Source organism: Dermacentor variabilis, chromosome 2, assembly GCF_050947875.1.
Source record: "Dermacentor variabilis isolate Ectoservices chromosome 2, ASM5094787v1, whole genome shotgun sequence".
NCBI lineage: Eukaryota > Metazoa > Arthropoda > Arachnida > Ixodida > Ixodidae > Dermacentor > Dermacentor variabilis.
In genome coordinates, this window is record NC_134569.1 from 135,288,809 (window position 1) to 135,306,473 (window position 17,665).

The window sequence follows — 17,665 nt, forward strand, 5'->3', positions numbered from 1 at the left end:
TCGTTTCCCAGTGTAGATACTTGCACAGGAATGAACAACACTGCATTTTGTTAAACCTAGTTCTGTAAAATCTAGATTGGTTTTTCTTAAATTGAGGTATGACAGCGTGTATGTTGAAAAAAAAAATACTAAAGAGAGCAAGAGAGAGAGAGGACACTAAAAAGCATATTTAGCAAACCAAGCAGCTTGAACAACAGTTGCTATTCAGGTCACTAATAGCCGAAAATACTGCCAGCTCTTGCAGCAACAGCTTGGTGAGACTTGGGGCCTTATAACGTAAAAATATTCCATTACAACATTATTCCTATATCCTGACATCAAATTTATGCAACTGCCGATGCAAGCATTCGGCCTTGTTAAGAACAACCAGCTGAGATGCAAGTTTTGCCAGCCAGTTGCGACAGCGGCGGCAACTTTTCTTGGAACGCCACCGTTACGTTCTAGCCTCGTTGCCGTTGTAACTAAACGCGATCGGCAGACCAACTATTGTTACTGAACCCGCGACCGCCGAACTGATCTGCTATGAGCGGGGAAGTTGCCGCAGGAACGTCTACGGAGGCCCCTTCCCACACGCCGTTCAAGACGCAAGACATTGGTCAACCGGCGGGAGTGCTGCGAAGGCCGTCTGCCCTTGGCAGGGGGGGGGGACCATGAACCTGTGCGGGTGTGTGCGTGTCATCCCTCGCACGAAGAGGCGGCTCGTCTCCTGGTCGAATGTTTCCCTCTCCTTGGGATCGAGGGAGGACCGAGTGTTTATAAACGGCTGTTGTGTGGCTGCTCAGTGTACTCTCTCTCGCAGTCATGCTAGACTGATGAACTGCAACGTCCTTATGTAGATACAGTAAATAAACCCATATTTCTCGTTGTCTATGAGAATCAGTCCTTCCCTTCAACAATGTCCTCAGCGTGGATAAGTTGGACGACGGCATGGGCCAGCTACCTTCTAATTCATGCCCGAGTCCAATCTTGACAATGAGTTACGAACGGTGGGATTGAGCCCCCAATCCTAACAGCCTTGACCCGCAGCATTGTTTGAACAGCCCAATCAAGTGCTCTCCTGATTTATAGGAAGTCACTTCTGTTAGCTTTCAAAGCTAACACCATTGCCTACCTTGGGAGGTTTTTCCTATCTAATTACCTTACAAGAAGTAAGGATAATGCAGAAGTGGAGAGGGTTTTGGTGGGGCTGAGCTAGCATAGAGAAACTAGATAACCAGGTGAGGCGACTGGTACCAGCATCTGTGATTGGCCCACTTCCCCTTGCTTAGCTTGCAGTGAGATGTCGAAAATCGTGGCGGTGTGCAATGAGGAGCGAGGGTGGATCCAGGTCTTTGGGACTGAAAATCGGTCCAAATTCGAATTTTCTATTTTTAACTACTGCATTCCTGACACACTTCCACACCTATCCTCGAAATTTGGCTACAAAATGCCGCATCTAGAAAAGAGTCAGCAAGTGTTGCCCTTTAAATTGGAGACAAATTGCGCCCGATCTCTGTCACGCATAATTCGATAACTATAATTCGAAAGTTCACGTTCCTGGCTTTCTTTATTTGTTGGTCCGCAACATTGCAGGTGCTACTACTGGCCAGTTTGAGCATGTGACCAAGATGGTGGGCGATGATTGGCTTCAAGGACCATGAGCACCCACACGACGAAAGCAGCCAACATCTTGTCTCAAATCTTGCAAATGCGACACTAGATATGCTGGAGATCTGACAGCTTACTCCATGAATCGTTCGAAGCAGAAACGTGCAAGACGCAAGAAATTTTCGAAAGCGATTCCGTTGTCGCAGTCAGCACACGATACCCGGCAGCTTGCCGCTGAAGTTGTACCGCCGCCGAAAATCTACACCTCAGCTGCTCTGCCGGATTGCGCATCTCCACACGCCGGTTCCACTCACGTAAGAATTGACAGGGATGTCGTAACTGAAGAGGAAGTGGATAAAATGAGAGCACAGGAGCAAGCTAAGCTTGACAAGACCGCATCTGTGCCAGCCACTGAGCAAAACATTCGGCGTTTTTTTGACGATCTGACCGCTAATAGTGCATCGGCCTCGGTCGCAGAGCCCGCTGCTTTGTACATTGTCATCGAACTTTCAGCTGTGAACAGTCTCCTCGGCGTTCTCTCATGCAATACTTGCGGTGGTTGCAGAGCAATCAGGATTACGGCCCCTCCACAAAACTGACTGCGGTTTGCAAGATCTGTGGTGAAGTTGCATTGGGATGGAGCTGGCAGGAAATTGAGGGCCAGAACACATGCAATCCTTTTGAAGTGAATGCACTCGCAGTGCGTGCTATGTTGTCGGCCGGCAACGGCCATCAATGATACCTGGTGTCTACTGATGGCTTTTGATGCAGTTTTTTTAAGGTTTACTTCAATGTATCAGCTGTGAAATATTTTTTTATTGTTTCCTCAAAACTACAATTTTAATGACAATGCCGTATCTGAGGTGCATTATTTCTGCTTCTACTTGCGCTATCACTGTAATTCTATTTTTTTTTTACCAGAAAGGCAATGCTGTGTAGAGTGCAAATTTACAAATTAACATTGTTGCATTTATAATAAAAATTTTTGAATATGTCTCTTTTTTTAATAGACGGATTGCTGTCTCTGAAGTTTTCAATGTTTTCATTGCACTCTTGGTTAGTTCCTGATAATTTTCATATAGCAATTTTTATTATGCCATATATAGTTTTGTAGATAGCTCCCCTAAAAGCAAATTATGCAAAAAAAAGCTGAATTCCTTCAATTTCTATAAAGTTATTTACTCTGCAAGAAAAGTGAATGTATATTTAAAGTTAGCACATTGAAATACATAAACTTAGCAAGTTTCATCAAAATAGATCAAGAATTAAAAAAACGTTTCTAGTGCAGGGTCACCCATAAATACGTCGCTACAATGAATCCTCAGCGAAGAAGACTTAGCACAGCAAAAGGAATCGGCAAAGCTATACTGCCACACAAAAATTTTTATAATACAGAAAGATTTTGAATCTTCCTAACAGCTTGAGTTAGCCAGTGCAAGAGCAATTGGCATTCAGCCTTCTATTCTTTTCAGAATGGGACACTCTCCGGCTATCACCCCCCCCCCCCCCCCCCCCAAATTGAGTTGGGTATATATTAATGAATCTAAAGTGCTTACGCATCACTTTAACATGATGAGCCTTTATGGGTTTGTGACCACCCATGACAGCCAGGCGAAGTGGGCAGAGTCTGAAAATGTTTCACGAACAGCAGAAGGCTAATCAGAAGCAGAAATAATTTTTTCTTTTGTTTGACCTCATCATCCATAAACAGTGTGACATGAACAGTGCTTTAGTGACATGATGTGACAGACAGGTAAGGGTGATGACGAATGTGGCATTTTGTGGCGCAAGGGCCAAATATGACCAAAGGGCACCAGGCCGGTGTTGAGTTCGCAGTGGAGCTATGAATAACGAGAGGTAGATGTTATGTGGCTGTAAAGGGGCCTAAAAAACAGTCGCTGTAAACTGCATAAAACCTATATGAGATAAAATTATGCCAATGGTTAATGAGCTGTACAACGGACATGAAAGATACATTGCGAAATAATGATGGTATAGTAAAAGTATGTCAGAGATAAACATTTGCAAGAAGCACTACTGCCTTAATTAACAGAGTCCTTGAGATGCAAGGGCCTGGAGGCATGTGGTATACAAAACTACTAGCGCAGTGGCATCCTCTGGAAAGAGGATGTGCTATGAATTTATCGGGCTAAAAGCATGCAAGTCGACATCATTCAACAATCCTACAACTGTTTTGGTGTCAAAGAACGGTTCTGCACCAAGAAGCATTACAGGATGGAGAGGGGTGTGCTGGCGGTATCCAAGAGGAAAATGTTTCTTTCTCTCAGCTTTGGCTTCCCAACACTCCAGGAGGACGTGGAGAACAGTCAGCCTCTCACCACATCTATTGCAGGTTGGAGGCTCATTTCCAGTCAGTAAAAAATTATGGGTGCCATAGGCCTGTCCTATCCTTAGTCGACAGAATAGGACATCAGTATGCCGTGTTTTCGTTTTGGGGAGACAGAAACCTAACTGTGGCTTAATGAAGTGAAGCGTATTCTTTGTTTCCATGTCCCACAAGTGTTGCCAGTCGCTTCACAGTTTCGTAAGAAAGGCTTCAAATCTGTGACAGGGACAGCAGTGCTAAGAATAATAGCTTGCAATGTGAGTGGCGGGGCCATTTGGTCTGCTAGTACATTAACCTCAATGCCTCTATGGCCAGGCACTCACCATATAAGGGCATACTGGTTAGATATATTATGTCATCTCTGTCGGAGTGATGTTTATTTGGCCCGAGTGTCGAACCAGCAAAGGCACACACCCGATGATGATGATCACACATGGAATTGAAGGTGAGGATCAATCAATGCAAGATGATGATGTAATATACAGATGAAGAGGACAAGTGTAATAAATGACCATAACATACGCTCTACGGAGAACAGAAGAGAGCTCAGTAAGTACTGGGTTTTTGTGTTTACAGATCGACTTCAAGGCTTTTACGACGCTTACTGAGCCTGTAAATATAAGTGTTATTTGAAGTTTTGATTTCCTTACATGCTTCACAGTCAACAACAGTGCCTAGGCCACAGCCACAAAGATACTTGTTCCCATGTGCATTACACCAGATTCTGAGAAGGATAGACCAACGGCTACATAAGACACCCCCGCATGCGACTTAGAACCATCTGTGTAACACTCCATGCACAAGTACTTGTACAGGAGTTCTAGGAAATGCATTTCAATATGTGCCCCTGGAGCATGTTTAGTGACCTCTACAAAGGATGTAACACATTCTATAAGCTGCCACTGCCATAGCAGTAACAGATTCACTGGAGCCATAGGACAATGTTCAAGCACTGGAACACCCATTTCCTGACCGAGGTTCCTCACACGCAAAGAGAACGGCCTTCTCGCTGCAGGTAGGTTATGGAAAAGTGGGGCAGTGGTCATATAATTTATGGATGAATGAAATGGATATCATATGGATGAATGAGCGCAGCTCGGACTGCAACTGCCTCAAGGGAAGTTCGGAGTTTTATTTGCCGGCATGCAACGCCCTCATCAACACTATTACGGCTACACCCCCCAAAGAGGTGAGTGCATCATTGCAGTCTTTGCAGAAAGTGGCATATTGCCTTAGAAAGTTGGTCTGTCTTAATTTTAGGTGTGTTTCTTAGACACAAAGCACCTTTGGAGTGAATTTGCGGAGGAGTTCTTTAACATTGTCAAGACTGTGGAGCAGTCCTCCCATGTTCCATTGTAATATTTGGGTATCCATAACGAGAACGAAGTTAATGCTGTGTGTCTAGCGAGAAAAGTTAGGTTACAGGGCCTTTTTCCGGTCCTGTAATGTGACGTTTCTCTTTCTTGGAGTGGTCGAGAGATTCTCACCATTCCTTAGGCTCTCGTGGCACCATTTGACGAGATGTCGTCTGCATCGCCTCCTGTGAAGCGCTGGACACCCGCTCTTGTGAGCGATTTGTTTGTCAAGAAGGCCTCTTCTCAAGGGATGAGGCCCTTGAGGCCACCAGGCCGGAGGTCGATGGCCCCTTCTTGTCGGACAGCGGAACAGCGCCAGCTGCAGCCGCAGAGGGGGCGAGTGACGTGACTGCCGGAGGCCGTTGCAGCGCTGCCCCGACTCGCCACATCGGCAAAGCTGCTCTTAGCAGGTATGATACCCACCTATGTGCCTCCTTGAAAGATATATTTTTTACTTTGATTGTGACAATTTCTGTTTCTTTTTCCGAGACGGGCAGGACCGCGAGTATGCGGCATGCTTGCCATCACAGTTGACACAGTGTGGAGTGTTCTGGCACATTTCAGAGGAATGTTCATTGTCACTACACTTGGCACATGTCAGCCAGCCTCGACAGTTCTGTGAACTGTGGCCGAACCTTTGGCACTTAAAGAATCTGTGAGGATTGGGCATGTATGGCCCAACACGAAGTTTGATACACCTGGCCTCAATGGACTCAGGGGAGGACACTTCAGCCGAAGGCAAGTATCAGGTGCTTGGTCTGGATTTCTTTGCCATCCTGCTTCATCTTAATTCATTTAACATTGATGACATTCTGTTCCCTGATGCCCTCCAATAGTTCAGCCTCGGTCAGCTCCAGCAAATCATCGTACGAGACAACGCCGCAGGTGGTGTTAATAGTATGGTGCGGGGTTACTGTTACATGGATCTCCCCAAATGACACTAGTTTCAGCAGTTTCTCATATTGCTTCTGATCACAGAGCTCCAAGAGGACATTGTCGCTTGCCATCCTCGACGCCTTATAACCTGGACCAAGAACTTCAGTCAAAGACTTTGAAACAAGGAACGGTGAAATAGTTCACACTGGTTTGTCTTGAGTTTTCAGCGTCAATAATGTGGAATCGAGGGAAGTTCTGGATTTGGCATCCGAAAAACTGGAAGACATCTTCGGTGCGCCCTCGTTTTTGAGAGCAATCAAGGAGTTTATGGTAAGCATCCTCCGTAAGTACAGATGGGGTTTTCGGCAGCGATGCCAACCACCCACCATGGAGCGCACCAGGGGATGTGACAGAAGTTCCTGCAAGGGAAGCCCTGCTAATGCCAGCCATACATCACTGCTATAACCCAATACAGCATAGGTAACCAAGACTGGCTAGCCACACAAGGTTAACCTTTGCCACCGGGAAACTTGCAAGTGAGAAGAAGTGAAGAGAGGTCAGCAAAGATTAAAAGTGAGAGAGAAAGACGAAGATTGAAGAGGAGGACAGGAAAAGGCGACTGCCGATTTCCTCCAGGCGGGTCAATCTGGAGGTGCTGCTATGTGAAGCAGAGGCCGAAGAGGTGTGTTGCCTCCATCAGGGGGGCCTTAAAGGTCCTAACACCAGCATTGGCTCAAGCCCCAGGATCTCCCTTTCCCCAGATATGGCTAAGCCATGCACAGCTACACGCGGGAGGGTCAAACCCGGGTGCTAGGGTATGTGGTGTCGCAACACACCAAACGCCTGCTGACGGAGACATCTCTGGGGGACTGGCAAGGTCGGCATGGCCCAAAACATTTTGACTAATCATGGATGGCTAATGGCAGAAATGGAATAGAAACAGATTGCCACAACTTTACATTATAGCACCTTTGCAGTGAAACTATAGTAGTCTGTTTCTCTCACAACCTGAGCAAGTCAGCAGACTCAAGGTGAAGAATGATGAATATATTACGTTTTCAAATGTGCACAGCTGGTACACGTCTCCACTGGACACTGTGGTGCCAATGATGTGGGTGGCCCTCTGGAACAGATTTAGGTTTCCGACATGGTCCGAATGACCATGGGTGCAGACCACATAGTTGATTTCATCACAGGAGACACCGAGCCTTGCGAGACCTGGAAACAAAAGTGACCATGCTCAAAACTAGTCAAACATGGAAGGTACCAGTCATTAGCAAAACTAAACTTTGTGAATTACTGCTGCAGTAGAATATATTCTGACAAGCCATTTGCAAGTCAAACAGGAAACCGGTGAAATAGCCATGAATTATTTTTGTTGTGTAAAGGCTGCTCTAAATTAATGCCGGATTAGTACATAGAAAATGAATGTTCACACTATGAACTGCACTGGCTGTACACATGCATTAACCGTTTATTGAATATGCACACACCACACTATATAATCTGGCTGTTGAAATCTGTGCACTCGAGTAAGCACACCAAGAAATATTTCATTTTAAGCACAAGCAGGTTCTGCAGCAACAATTTCTTAGCCAACGTGTGTTGTTTTAAACAGTGAAAAGGAACATGTGTCCTTCTGTTGTTAAAAAAGTTTTCATTAAATTCTGGGGTTTTGCATGGCAAAACCATGATGCGATTGTCGGGCACGTCGCAGTGAGGGACTGCGGATTAATTTTGGCCACCTGGGATTTTTAATACACCCAATGCACTGCCTCTGTGGTGTTGCCTTGGTGAGGGCATAGTCTGAAATTGCAAACATACTCATTTCAGACAGTACACACGTGTTAAAGTCAGCATGAATTTTGTAATATTTTTAAGGGAACCCTGAAATGAATTTGAATTACAGATGCGTGTCTCAGACCATCTCACAGAGGCCCCCACTGCATTATAAAGCCACATTACAGAGGCAGTTTACACATAAAATGCAGAAACAGAGCGTATACACGACAAGTGGGATGACTAGATCTGTGCTTGTGTAAAGTGCCTAGTGCGACGAGCTAATAACATGTATGTGCTTGACTGATGCCCTTAGAACTCATATTGACTTCATTGAAATTGAACTGACTGGTTTAACGAAAGTTTATAAGGTACACAAGGTGCCACAGTCTACAACTCTGGGTTAATTTTAACCGGTTAGCATTTATTAACATGCACCTATAAACTTGAGCACATGAGTGGTTCTGCATTCCTAATTTGAAAGCAAAAGCCAAGGCTGGGAACAGAACCCAAACCCTCATGCTCTGAAGTATAATGCCATATCTGCCAAGTCACCAATAATGGAGGCATACATGATGAAATACACAGCAATCGTGTTTCGTTACATATTTCATAGAAAGCGTGCTTATGTTGCTACCTGTATGAGTAATGTCGAAAAAGAAAGCCACTTTAGTAGGTGCACAAGTCCTATTAAGTAGCTTGCCAACAGGCCTCTTTATGAGGAACTACCCTTGGGTTACTTTCAGTATTGTCTCTAATGGCTCACAACCTGTGCCATAGAATGTGCTACAAATGCATCTGCACAAACGCAAGTTAAGATCAATGTCAAAAGAATCTGGTGATCTTGAAGAAGACCGACACGCACAGAAATCTGCATCTGAGCAAGCTGGAATACTGAATGCCAGTCCCTTTTGTGCAATCGGGAGATTGAAGCAGAAGCTTGATGTGGGCGAGTTGGTTTAACAAACTTGAAGAAAAAACAGCGCTACAAAGACACAGTTTAAAAGAACATGTACGATGGCGCCTGTCTGTCGCACATGTTCTTCTTTTAGTCCGCGTCTTTGTGGACCTGTTTCTTCTTCAATCAGGAGATTATACACTGAGTGCAAGACCTATGTGTCAATTGAACCGCAGCACTGCTGTTAAACACAACACAAGCTTGGAAATGTGTGGAATCGTTTGCACTTCCTTATCCACCTCAAGCCTGGGTAACACTGTATATACTTTGTTTCATACTTAGCAGGCTATGCTACGAAAGCTAGAGAGACTTCTCTCACTGCTCGCATTCACAACCAAAAATAGTGCATCATATATGAAAGAAAGATATAGGCACGCATCACATGATTTTATGTAACGTTAAGTGCCACACATTTATGCCAAAGATCTGAACATATTGTCACAAGACTGAAGGGGCTGGCAGCATCGGTTGAACAATGATGACAGCAATGAAGTGGCCAGAGGCACAGAAGAGGCACAGAAGAGCCTTGCATCCGTTGCAGCTACTTGTGTTTACTGTAGAATTGTACAGAAGCTAATTGTAATTTCAGAATATACACTATCCTCATAATATATTTTTTTGCGAAGGTGCTGGGTAGCACAAGAACATAGCAGGTGATGCGGAGACTCTTCACTTGTTCAAAGCGTTGACATTCTTAAACAACAGCATCGACCCTGGTACATTCCATAAAGACAAGTAGATTAAACACATTGTGCTGTTCTCTTCAAGATATGAGAAATATTGTGAGATTCGGTCATTTTGGTGCCAACTTTTCGACAAAGGCTTAGCACATCCTGTATGTAGGAAATGTACGATTCAGTCGACGTCTGGACGTTGGATCCGAGCTTCTCTTCAGCCTGCCAAACTCATGAGGCTTCGCTTTGTAAGTGCGTCGACTGGTCAGATGCTCTTTCTGCATTCAGTACCACATGCGTGCCGTTCCTTTCAGGTAAAATATCACATTGGCTAACATCAGCATGGGGTCCCACCTGCTGTGGTTGCTGACGCGGTCATACGTGGCAATCCAGTCTTCAACAACCAAGCCATCTGGACCAGAAATGGTTCCCGAGTCTTGTGGGTGCAAAAAAATCCCAGGTGCCTGTGGCTGCTGTGCCATCATTGCTTCGTTGGTCATTGCGGAACAATCGAGACAGCGACTGCCTTGAAGTTCCGTGCATGGTTGACGGAGCAGGCACAAAGGGCAGGCTTACCCCTAGGAAGGTCAACATGTGGCATCAAACACAATTGCAAGTATGTAAGAATGTAAAAAAAAAAGAAATGCGGTCTAAAACATTCCTTTGTCTTGTGGGCAGACATACATTGGACAGACTGGTCAATGTTTTAATGAAAGTGTACAAGAACACAACCAGTATGCTTGCAAAATGTCAACAGCATGTGGAAACTTCACTGCGCACTGCTCAAGGAGTGCTTGCCAGCCAGAACTTGAAGTAACTACCGTCAGCAAGTGCCACACAACAAACAAATAGATAGAGAAATCTTTGAAGCATTCCACATTGTGTCACGATAAAATGGCACATGTGCTAGTGCACTGTCCACAGCACTAGATGACAAAGAAATTGCACTTCCGAATAAGAAATTTACGTGCATGCAACTTGTTGTCAAGAGGAAACACCATGCAACACCATGCATTTTGCTTATTCTCACTATTTATGTTTTTCTGTCATTGTAATTAAACAGCTGATAGTCTGCACTTCATGTGTGTCCAGTGTCCAGGGCTGGGCAAAGATACTTTGCAACTGTATCACGATATGATACAAGATACTACCGCAATTATTGCATCCGATACAGTACTTTCCATTTGTATCGTAAGATACTTCAATAATTGACCCCCTGACCTCGTGCTGAGTAGCAAAACCCCATAGCCACTTGGCCACCAGGGCGAGTATAATGGTTGTAGTGCAGTGTTATAGTTGCTCACTATAACACCTAGACAGTGGTGTAGCCAGAAATTTTCTTCGGGGGGGGTCTCACATTCCAGCTCGGCCTGCTCCTTATAGAACTTGTCGAGGGGTCAAATACATCAACGATAACTGCAGTGCCATTGCCAAAGATGCTGCAAACGAATACTTGAAAGCTACGCACTCAAGACATGTGAAATATGTATTTTTTCATAAAAGAATATATTCGTATGTCCAAAAAAATTGTGCCAGAAATAACTGATATGAATACTTCCACCTTTCTTGTTTATTTAAAAGAAAATATCGCAAGAAATTTGGAATATATTATTTCGAAACTAGCAAAGGAGTGCATGCCGCTCATATGAAAAATGTGAAGCCATGAAATGAACAAGTTGAGGACAACTACTTTAATGAAACTTTGTAATTCAAAAACCTTCTTTACATTTTTCTACATATGCAACGGCCAGGAAAAACTCTCAATGGCGCTGTCCTTCGTTCCAATGTTTTGCGCAGGAGCAGCTGTCACCGGTCGCGTATTATGGTTAATTGCACCAAAATTGTAGTCCCGAGGCAGAGTATATATAGAAAGCAGGAGTTCTGCAAAATATACATTAGATATGTGAAGCTAGATTGGAATATACAAATGCGAAGATACAGATTGATAAAGGGCAAAAAAGTGTCACTGAAAACAAAGTTCATTGCATGTATACACAAAAGCTCGCAACGAGTTATTTATATATACACATCAGTCACCAACAAGTCTACGTATCTAAACAAAAGTCACTGTATATAATGCATCAAACAAGATAAATAAGCATGTTGTGCAATTACAGATCACACAATCCTGAGCCCCCCCCCCCCACCTCCATTCCCCCGATGCATCGCGCGTGACGAAAGGCGGCGCACTTCCTCCCCACTTTTCTCCCTTGCGCACACCATCGTCGGCTCACCTATCTCCCCTCCCCCCTACGCTTTCACTCACACGTACAGCTTGGGATGCGCGGTGACGACATTATCGCCCTTGAAGTTTTATCAATAAGCTCGAAAAGATGCACCGACCAAGATAACTGAAAATTTAATGACGTTCCGGCACCCCATACGGGATACTTGTCCGCAATGAAACTGATAACAGATATACAATGTATTTAAGTACGTTTCAGTACGTGAGGCAAGCAGTGAGTGTACACCATCGGAAGTGTCCCATCATGCCTATTCAGCGTGTGCGCTTGGTCTGTACGTGCAAAGATTCTTGGTGGAGGGTTGACGCTTCTTTTCCTTGACCAGGACATGTGCACTTGTCCTGTAAATATTGTGGCCTGTAGATTCCATATGTTCAGCAAGGGCACTCGAGGCTATGTGCCGTTTCTTGACGTCATACTCGTGCTGTTTAACACGTTTCTTGAAGTCACCTGTCTGGCTGATATACTTGTAATCACAGTTCTCGCACGTTATGGCATAGACTACACCGAGAAAATTTCCATGTGTCAATATATCTTTTACATTTACTAAAACGTTTTTTAGTTTGCGGGTTGACAGATGCGCAGTTTTGACGCCGTACCTGCGCATGATACGAGCAATGGTCTCGCTTGTGCTAGGGACATATGGAATGGCAGTTCACTTCTTCGGAGACTACACAGAATGCTGTCTATCTGGGAGTGACACTCCTTTCCTTACCGAGGACAAAAAGGATGGAGGGCAGCCACAGGTTCTTAAATCTTGGCAGATGCTCCCAATATCACGCGTGCAGTCCTCCTATCTTGAGCAAATGGTTTTGTTCGATGGAACAGCGTAGCGGGAACAGACCTTCTATGTGAAAGCGGATGTACTGACTTGAAATACAGGTACCGGCCTGTATGTCTGGGCTTCCTGTAGACGTTGAAAGAAAGGCCAGAGTCACCGCACTTGATAACACCATCAAGAAATGGTATACAACCGCATACTTCTTGCTCGACAGCAAACTGAATCGCCTGTTCCACGCTGTTAAGACGAGCAGTGAAGCCAGTGAGGGTATCCTCGTGGATTATGCAGAAGCAATCATCTACATATCCCAAGAAAACCTTCGGAGAAGGGGAAAAGCTGAGAACGCTAGACGTCCTACATGACCAGAGTCACAGCAGAAACTGATATAGATGCACCCATAGCCGTAGCATGCGTTTGCAGGTAAAAATTCTGTTGTGAGACGAGTATATATTCAACAAACAGAACCTAAGAAGACGGGACAGGTCTGAAACGTCAATCGGAGACCTATTGGGCAGTGACCCACCAGCTTCGAGGGCAGCGATGCAAACTTTTACAGCCAGTTCTACTGGAACGCTTGTGAATAGCGACTTAACTTGAAATGAGACCATGACGTCATCATGAGCAGAAACAACCTGCCGTATCTGTTCAATAAAGTTGCCAGAATTGCGTACTTGAGTGCCGCTTTTTCCAACGAATGGCGACATGATCCTGTGTAAGAAACTGGAAAGCTTGTACAGAGGTGAGCGAGTGTATTCGACAATGGGCCGCATAAGAACACCTTGCTTGTGTATCTTTGGTAGGCCATGAAGTGCAGGAGCTTATCCATTGTTACAAAATAGCAGGTAATAGAGTGACTTATGCTGGCGGGGGGGGGGGGGGGGGGGGCAAATGTAATTTGTCAGCCAGAAGCTTCTGGAAGTCCCTTTGCAGTTTTCCTGTTGAATCACGCGTCAGGCGACTATAGGTATTGGCATCACTAACCAGTGCCAGTACTTTTTTGGTGTAGTCACCACTATCAAGCAAAACAGCTGCGTTTCCTTTGTCGACCGGAAGAATTACAATGTCAGGATTGCTTCGAAGCCGGTCGATAACCTAATTTTCCTCTAGCGACAGCGCGGAGTTCGAAGAAGAGTTTTGAAGCCTAGAAGGGTTTTGAAGCCTTCGTTAATAACATGCGTGCGAGCTTCGTCATGTCTAGTGCCGTCGACTTGGCTTAGAGCCATTTCAACAACACAAATCAGCTACTTCGTATCTCATGTGGACCCTGCGCTAAAGTTTAGAGCAAGGCTCAGAACAGAGTTCCGCTTTGTCAGGTTTATAGGAAAAAAGATTATGTACAGCATCTCTTGGTAAACTTCGGGACGGACCGTTTCAGTATGGTCGCAGCCTTTCCAGCTTGGCATGGCGCATGATGTCATTATTTCTTGTTCTCCGCTTGCTTGAAACTTAGCGTGTAGCTGAATTGAAGCAAATTCGGCAGGGCACAGGAACTCTAGTTGGCGACGGGCATAGAAGGTATCATTTTCCAGCATAGGGACCTTAGCATTGCACTCCGATATTCTTCCTTGTATTAATAGTCACTCAGCCCTTGAAATCACGCAGTCATTTCGCGTTTATTCAACATGTATTTTTCCGGACAGACGGGCTGCCATCAAACTTTCGATTTCAGCTCTTGGACTTTAAACGGAACATGACGGCGACGGCCACGGCAGCAATGCACCTGAAGTGTCCATATAATTGCTTTAGCAGCAATATAATAAGAGTATCAGAGTCCTGTGTCCTATCACTTTCCTGAAAAGAAGTAACAAAATCGAACTTTCACCATGCAACCATTCACTGCCCCGCAACAATGTTTTCTTTTGTGGGGCGGGGGCACCGAAGTGAGAAAAAAAATGCAAATGAAAGCATGTTGGCCACAATCGAATGCCCACTTTGGGCACCTAGTGTGGTTACCCAAGAAATATCGAAGGAAACATGAGACACTTGGTCCACAGAGAGCCATACACATACTGCTCAGTCTCCTACACTGGCGAGACAAAAGATGTTCCGGAGAGGTTGCAATAACATCAAAGTAAAGGTGATATTCTCAAGCGGAGGCGCTGCAATCCATTGAGTCCCCACAGTGATGGTGGCGAGCGACCATTGTTTATTTTTCTCGTCTGCTAGCCAGAAAGTGTCCAAAACTCTGGCAGGCTAAAATCCAATCGGTTAGAGAAAAACGAACGCACACCAAAGTGCGCCGTGCAGTGGTCGGGGCAATTGGAGAAAAATGCACGTGTTCTGGCTGGCTCTGGTAGCCCGTTAGTAGCGAGAACAAGAAAATTGAAGAGGCTGAATGTGTCCTCGCGAATAAAAGTCAAAGTAGAAAAAATAAACAAGAAAGTAGTTACCTTCGCTGGTTCTACTGCTTTGACATCAATGCTTTGGCACAGGTGAAAAACACATTGACATTCTTTTCTGCTACATGACGGCGCAAATGAACCACCACAACATTTCCGCCTCATAGGACCTCACTGCGTGCTTTGCCCACTTGTATGACAGTGTGTTGATGTGGCTTGTCTCGTTGTATGTTCCGACGTACGACTTTAGAAAAGTAAACACACTTTTGGTATCAAATGTTTATAAGAATTTTATGCCCATAAAGTTTCGCAATTGAAATCCATGCGCTCTGTAGGTTCCGCGGCCTCTGCGCGATGCTACGACGAGCCCGTTCGCCATCAAAACACCCTTGAAGCTTTGTGCTCGGGTGGGGCTCCTTGCTTTATGTGACTCCAGGTGCATGGGAGTTGCCACAAAATCCAACCCGAGTTCGCAATGTTTGTGCTTAAATGTCTTTTTGAGCATAAAAAAAGGCATTCCAGACAAAATCCAGAATGATTTCCGTTGACAGGGTTGTTTCGGTCGGCGATGCATGACCGCACGAAAAAATTTCGGAGGGGGGGGGGGGGGGGGTGCTGAAGCCCCATAAGCCCGCCCCCTGTCTACGCCCCTGCACCTAGAGGGAAATCTGGCGCCACCGTCTATGGGAGTTTCCTTTGGGGTGCTAGGCCGTCATGGGAATGATGGTATAACTGTCTGCAAGGCTTGTACTGGCTGGTGTTGTAAGAGGTCTCGTTTAAAATGTGGATATGGCTATACAAATAATGTGCTCTTAAAGTAAAATATTCATAGAGCATTTTCATTCACCTATGTTACATCTTCCAATGAAGTTTATTAATCTACAATGCATAACCAAGCAAAGAAAAGCAAGAACAGGCAATGAACTGTTCCAAAGCAAGTGCGAATCTCGTCCATCCTCAAACTTTAGCGGCCTTTTGTCTCATATACTTGTACATGCAAAAAACAAGCTCTCATACATAATTAAACCTGTTTTTGTGTTATAATGAAGCCAACACAGCCTTTTAGGTGCTGTTTTTGTAGAGAATCAATCAGACGGATCAGTGACAGACAGAACGGCGCTTGCCAGGCATGTCTACAAGGTTTCCTGGCTCTCCTAGAACAATGCTAATCCAAAGTCACAATATACCTGCATTCCCATGCATACCACAGTGCAGCAGCACCAGAGTTTCTTCTAGGTAATATAGTTAGAAACTCTACAAGTGCTGGTATGCTAATCATGGCGTTCCAATGTTCTAAGCAGAGAAACGCAGACTTGGCAAATAAATGCAAGGCACATATTCCTGATAGATACTCCTGCAAGCATAAACATCTGTACAAAAGACGACGGCAAAGTACCTGGTTTATGCGCTAGTTCCCTCACCACAGATGCGGCAGAATGGCACTTACTTTCCACAAGGAAGTCCTTGTCCCAAGCAGACAGTGTATCCACAATGATGTTGAAGCCAGGTCCACGTACAAGGGTGGATGTCCCATTAGCTACCATGGTGCGTCCATCGTTGCTCAACAACGAGTATCCTTCTTTTATGACGTTTATGTCATAGTCCATTTTCTGTGAACATGAAAAAAGCAAAAAAAAATATTACTATTGATGTGCACCAAGTTGCAGAACTATTACCGTACTTGAAATTTTAAGTTATAGTGCACTTGTGTCAAGTCAAACGAGATGCGCGCAATAAACATGAACTGTAGAACTGCTGTTGCCAGTGAAACTGATTGGTCGACAGCTCCTTTCCACCGTCCTGCGCGTATTACGCGAAAGAATTAGGCTGCTGACACACAGTTGATTGGCAGACTGAATCTTCCAGTGAGGCGCTTTAAAACATCAGCTTGTAACTAACATGAATGTGCTGTCGCCGAATGTAAAGCTCACCGGCTGTCTCTCCCAAGCAGAGACGAAAAAATCGACGACGGGAGATCTTCCGCAACTCCCAGACTCGCTCACTAACGCTTCCCTGACAGGATCCTTGATAGCGATCGCGGCGTGAGCCGCTTCTTTACGGCAGGCGCTTCGCATCTCTCGTCTCCGCTCGGTCGCCTGCGAATGAATGGAACAGTTACATATGCGCTTATCAAGTGCTGCCACGTGCTGTACCAGCAGAATCAGTCACAGCAATCAGCGTCACACGCCACGATTGCGGTCAACAGTGCGCACTCATGCCATCGTGGGTTCGAGTAAACAATCAACAAAAACCCGCCAGCAGTTACAAGGGAAAGAGAACAATGCATGCAGAGGCATTGGCAGGGGACCATCAGTCTAGGTCCATTTGGAGGTTTAAAATATATATGCCTGGTGCATGGACTTACTTGACTGCTGTGGACGCTCAAAGGCTATTTGAATCGATGATAATAGAGTTCAGCGCAGCAACGCGAACTAGTCTCGCGGTTTACAAAAGCAGCAGACCGTGCGGAGTTCGCGCACCCACTAATAAATACATTCGTTGCGGTTTCGGCCTAACCCTTTCTGAACAACACACGCGAGGTTGACGCGTCGTTGGCGTCGCGGCGACCGTGTTTTGACAGGATATTATTTTATGTTGCGGAGTATGATTGCCAAATATTATAATCTAAACATCACGTCACGTGCGAATTATTTTAAATGTTGACTGCAAGCAATGTTTTAAACGTGTTCAAAACATTTAGAGTTTTCCCATTGGCTAAGCCAATG

At 45.0% G+C, this 17,665-nt stretch overlaps 1 protein-coding gene across 1 annotated transcript in view; it reads right to left on the reverse strand.

Annotated features, from left to right (window-relative positions):
- The window catches only part of LOC142572735 (metallo-beta-lactamase domain-containing protein 1), a 31,975-nt gene extending 14,343 nt beyond the window's left edge, over positions 1-17,632 (reverse strand). Inside the window, exons 1-4 of the mRNA XM_075682053.1 lie at positions 17,305-17,632; positions 16,871-17,035; positions 16,387-16,549; positions 7,220-7,383 (exon numbers count right to left, since the gene is read on the reverse strand). Of these exons, the coding sequence (XP_075538168.1) occupies positions 7,220-7,383; positions 16,387-16,549; positions 16,871-17,014 (471 nt within the window). The 5' untranslated portion in view covers positions 17,015-17,035; positions 17,305-17,632. The remainder of the gene's footprint in view (positions 1-7,219; positions 7,384-16,386; positions 16,550-16,870; positions 17,036-17,304) is intronic.
- Positions 17,633-17,665: the final 33 nt, after the last annotated feature.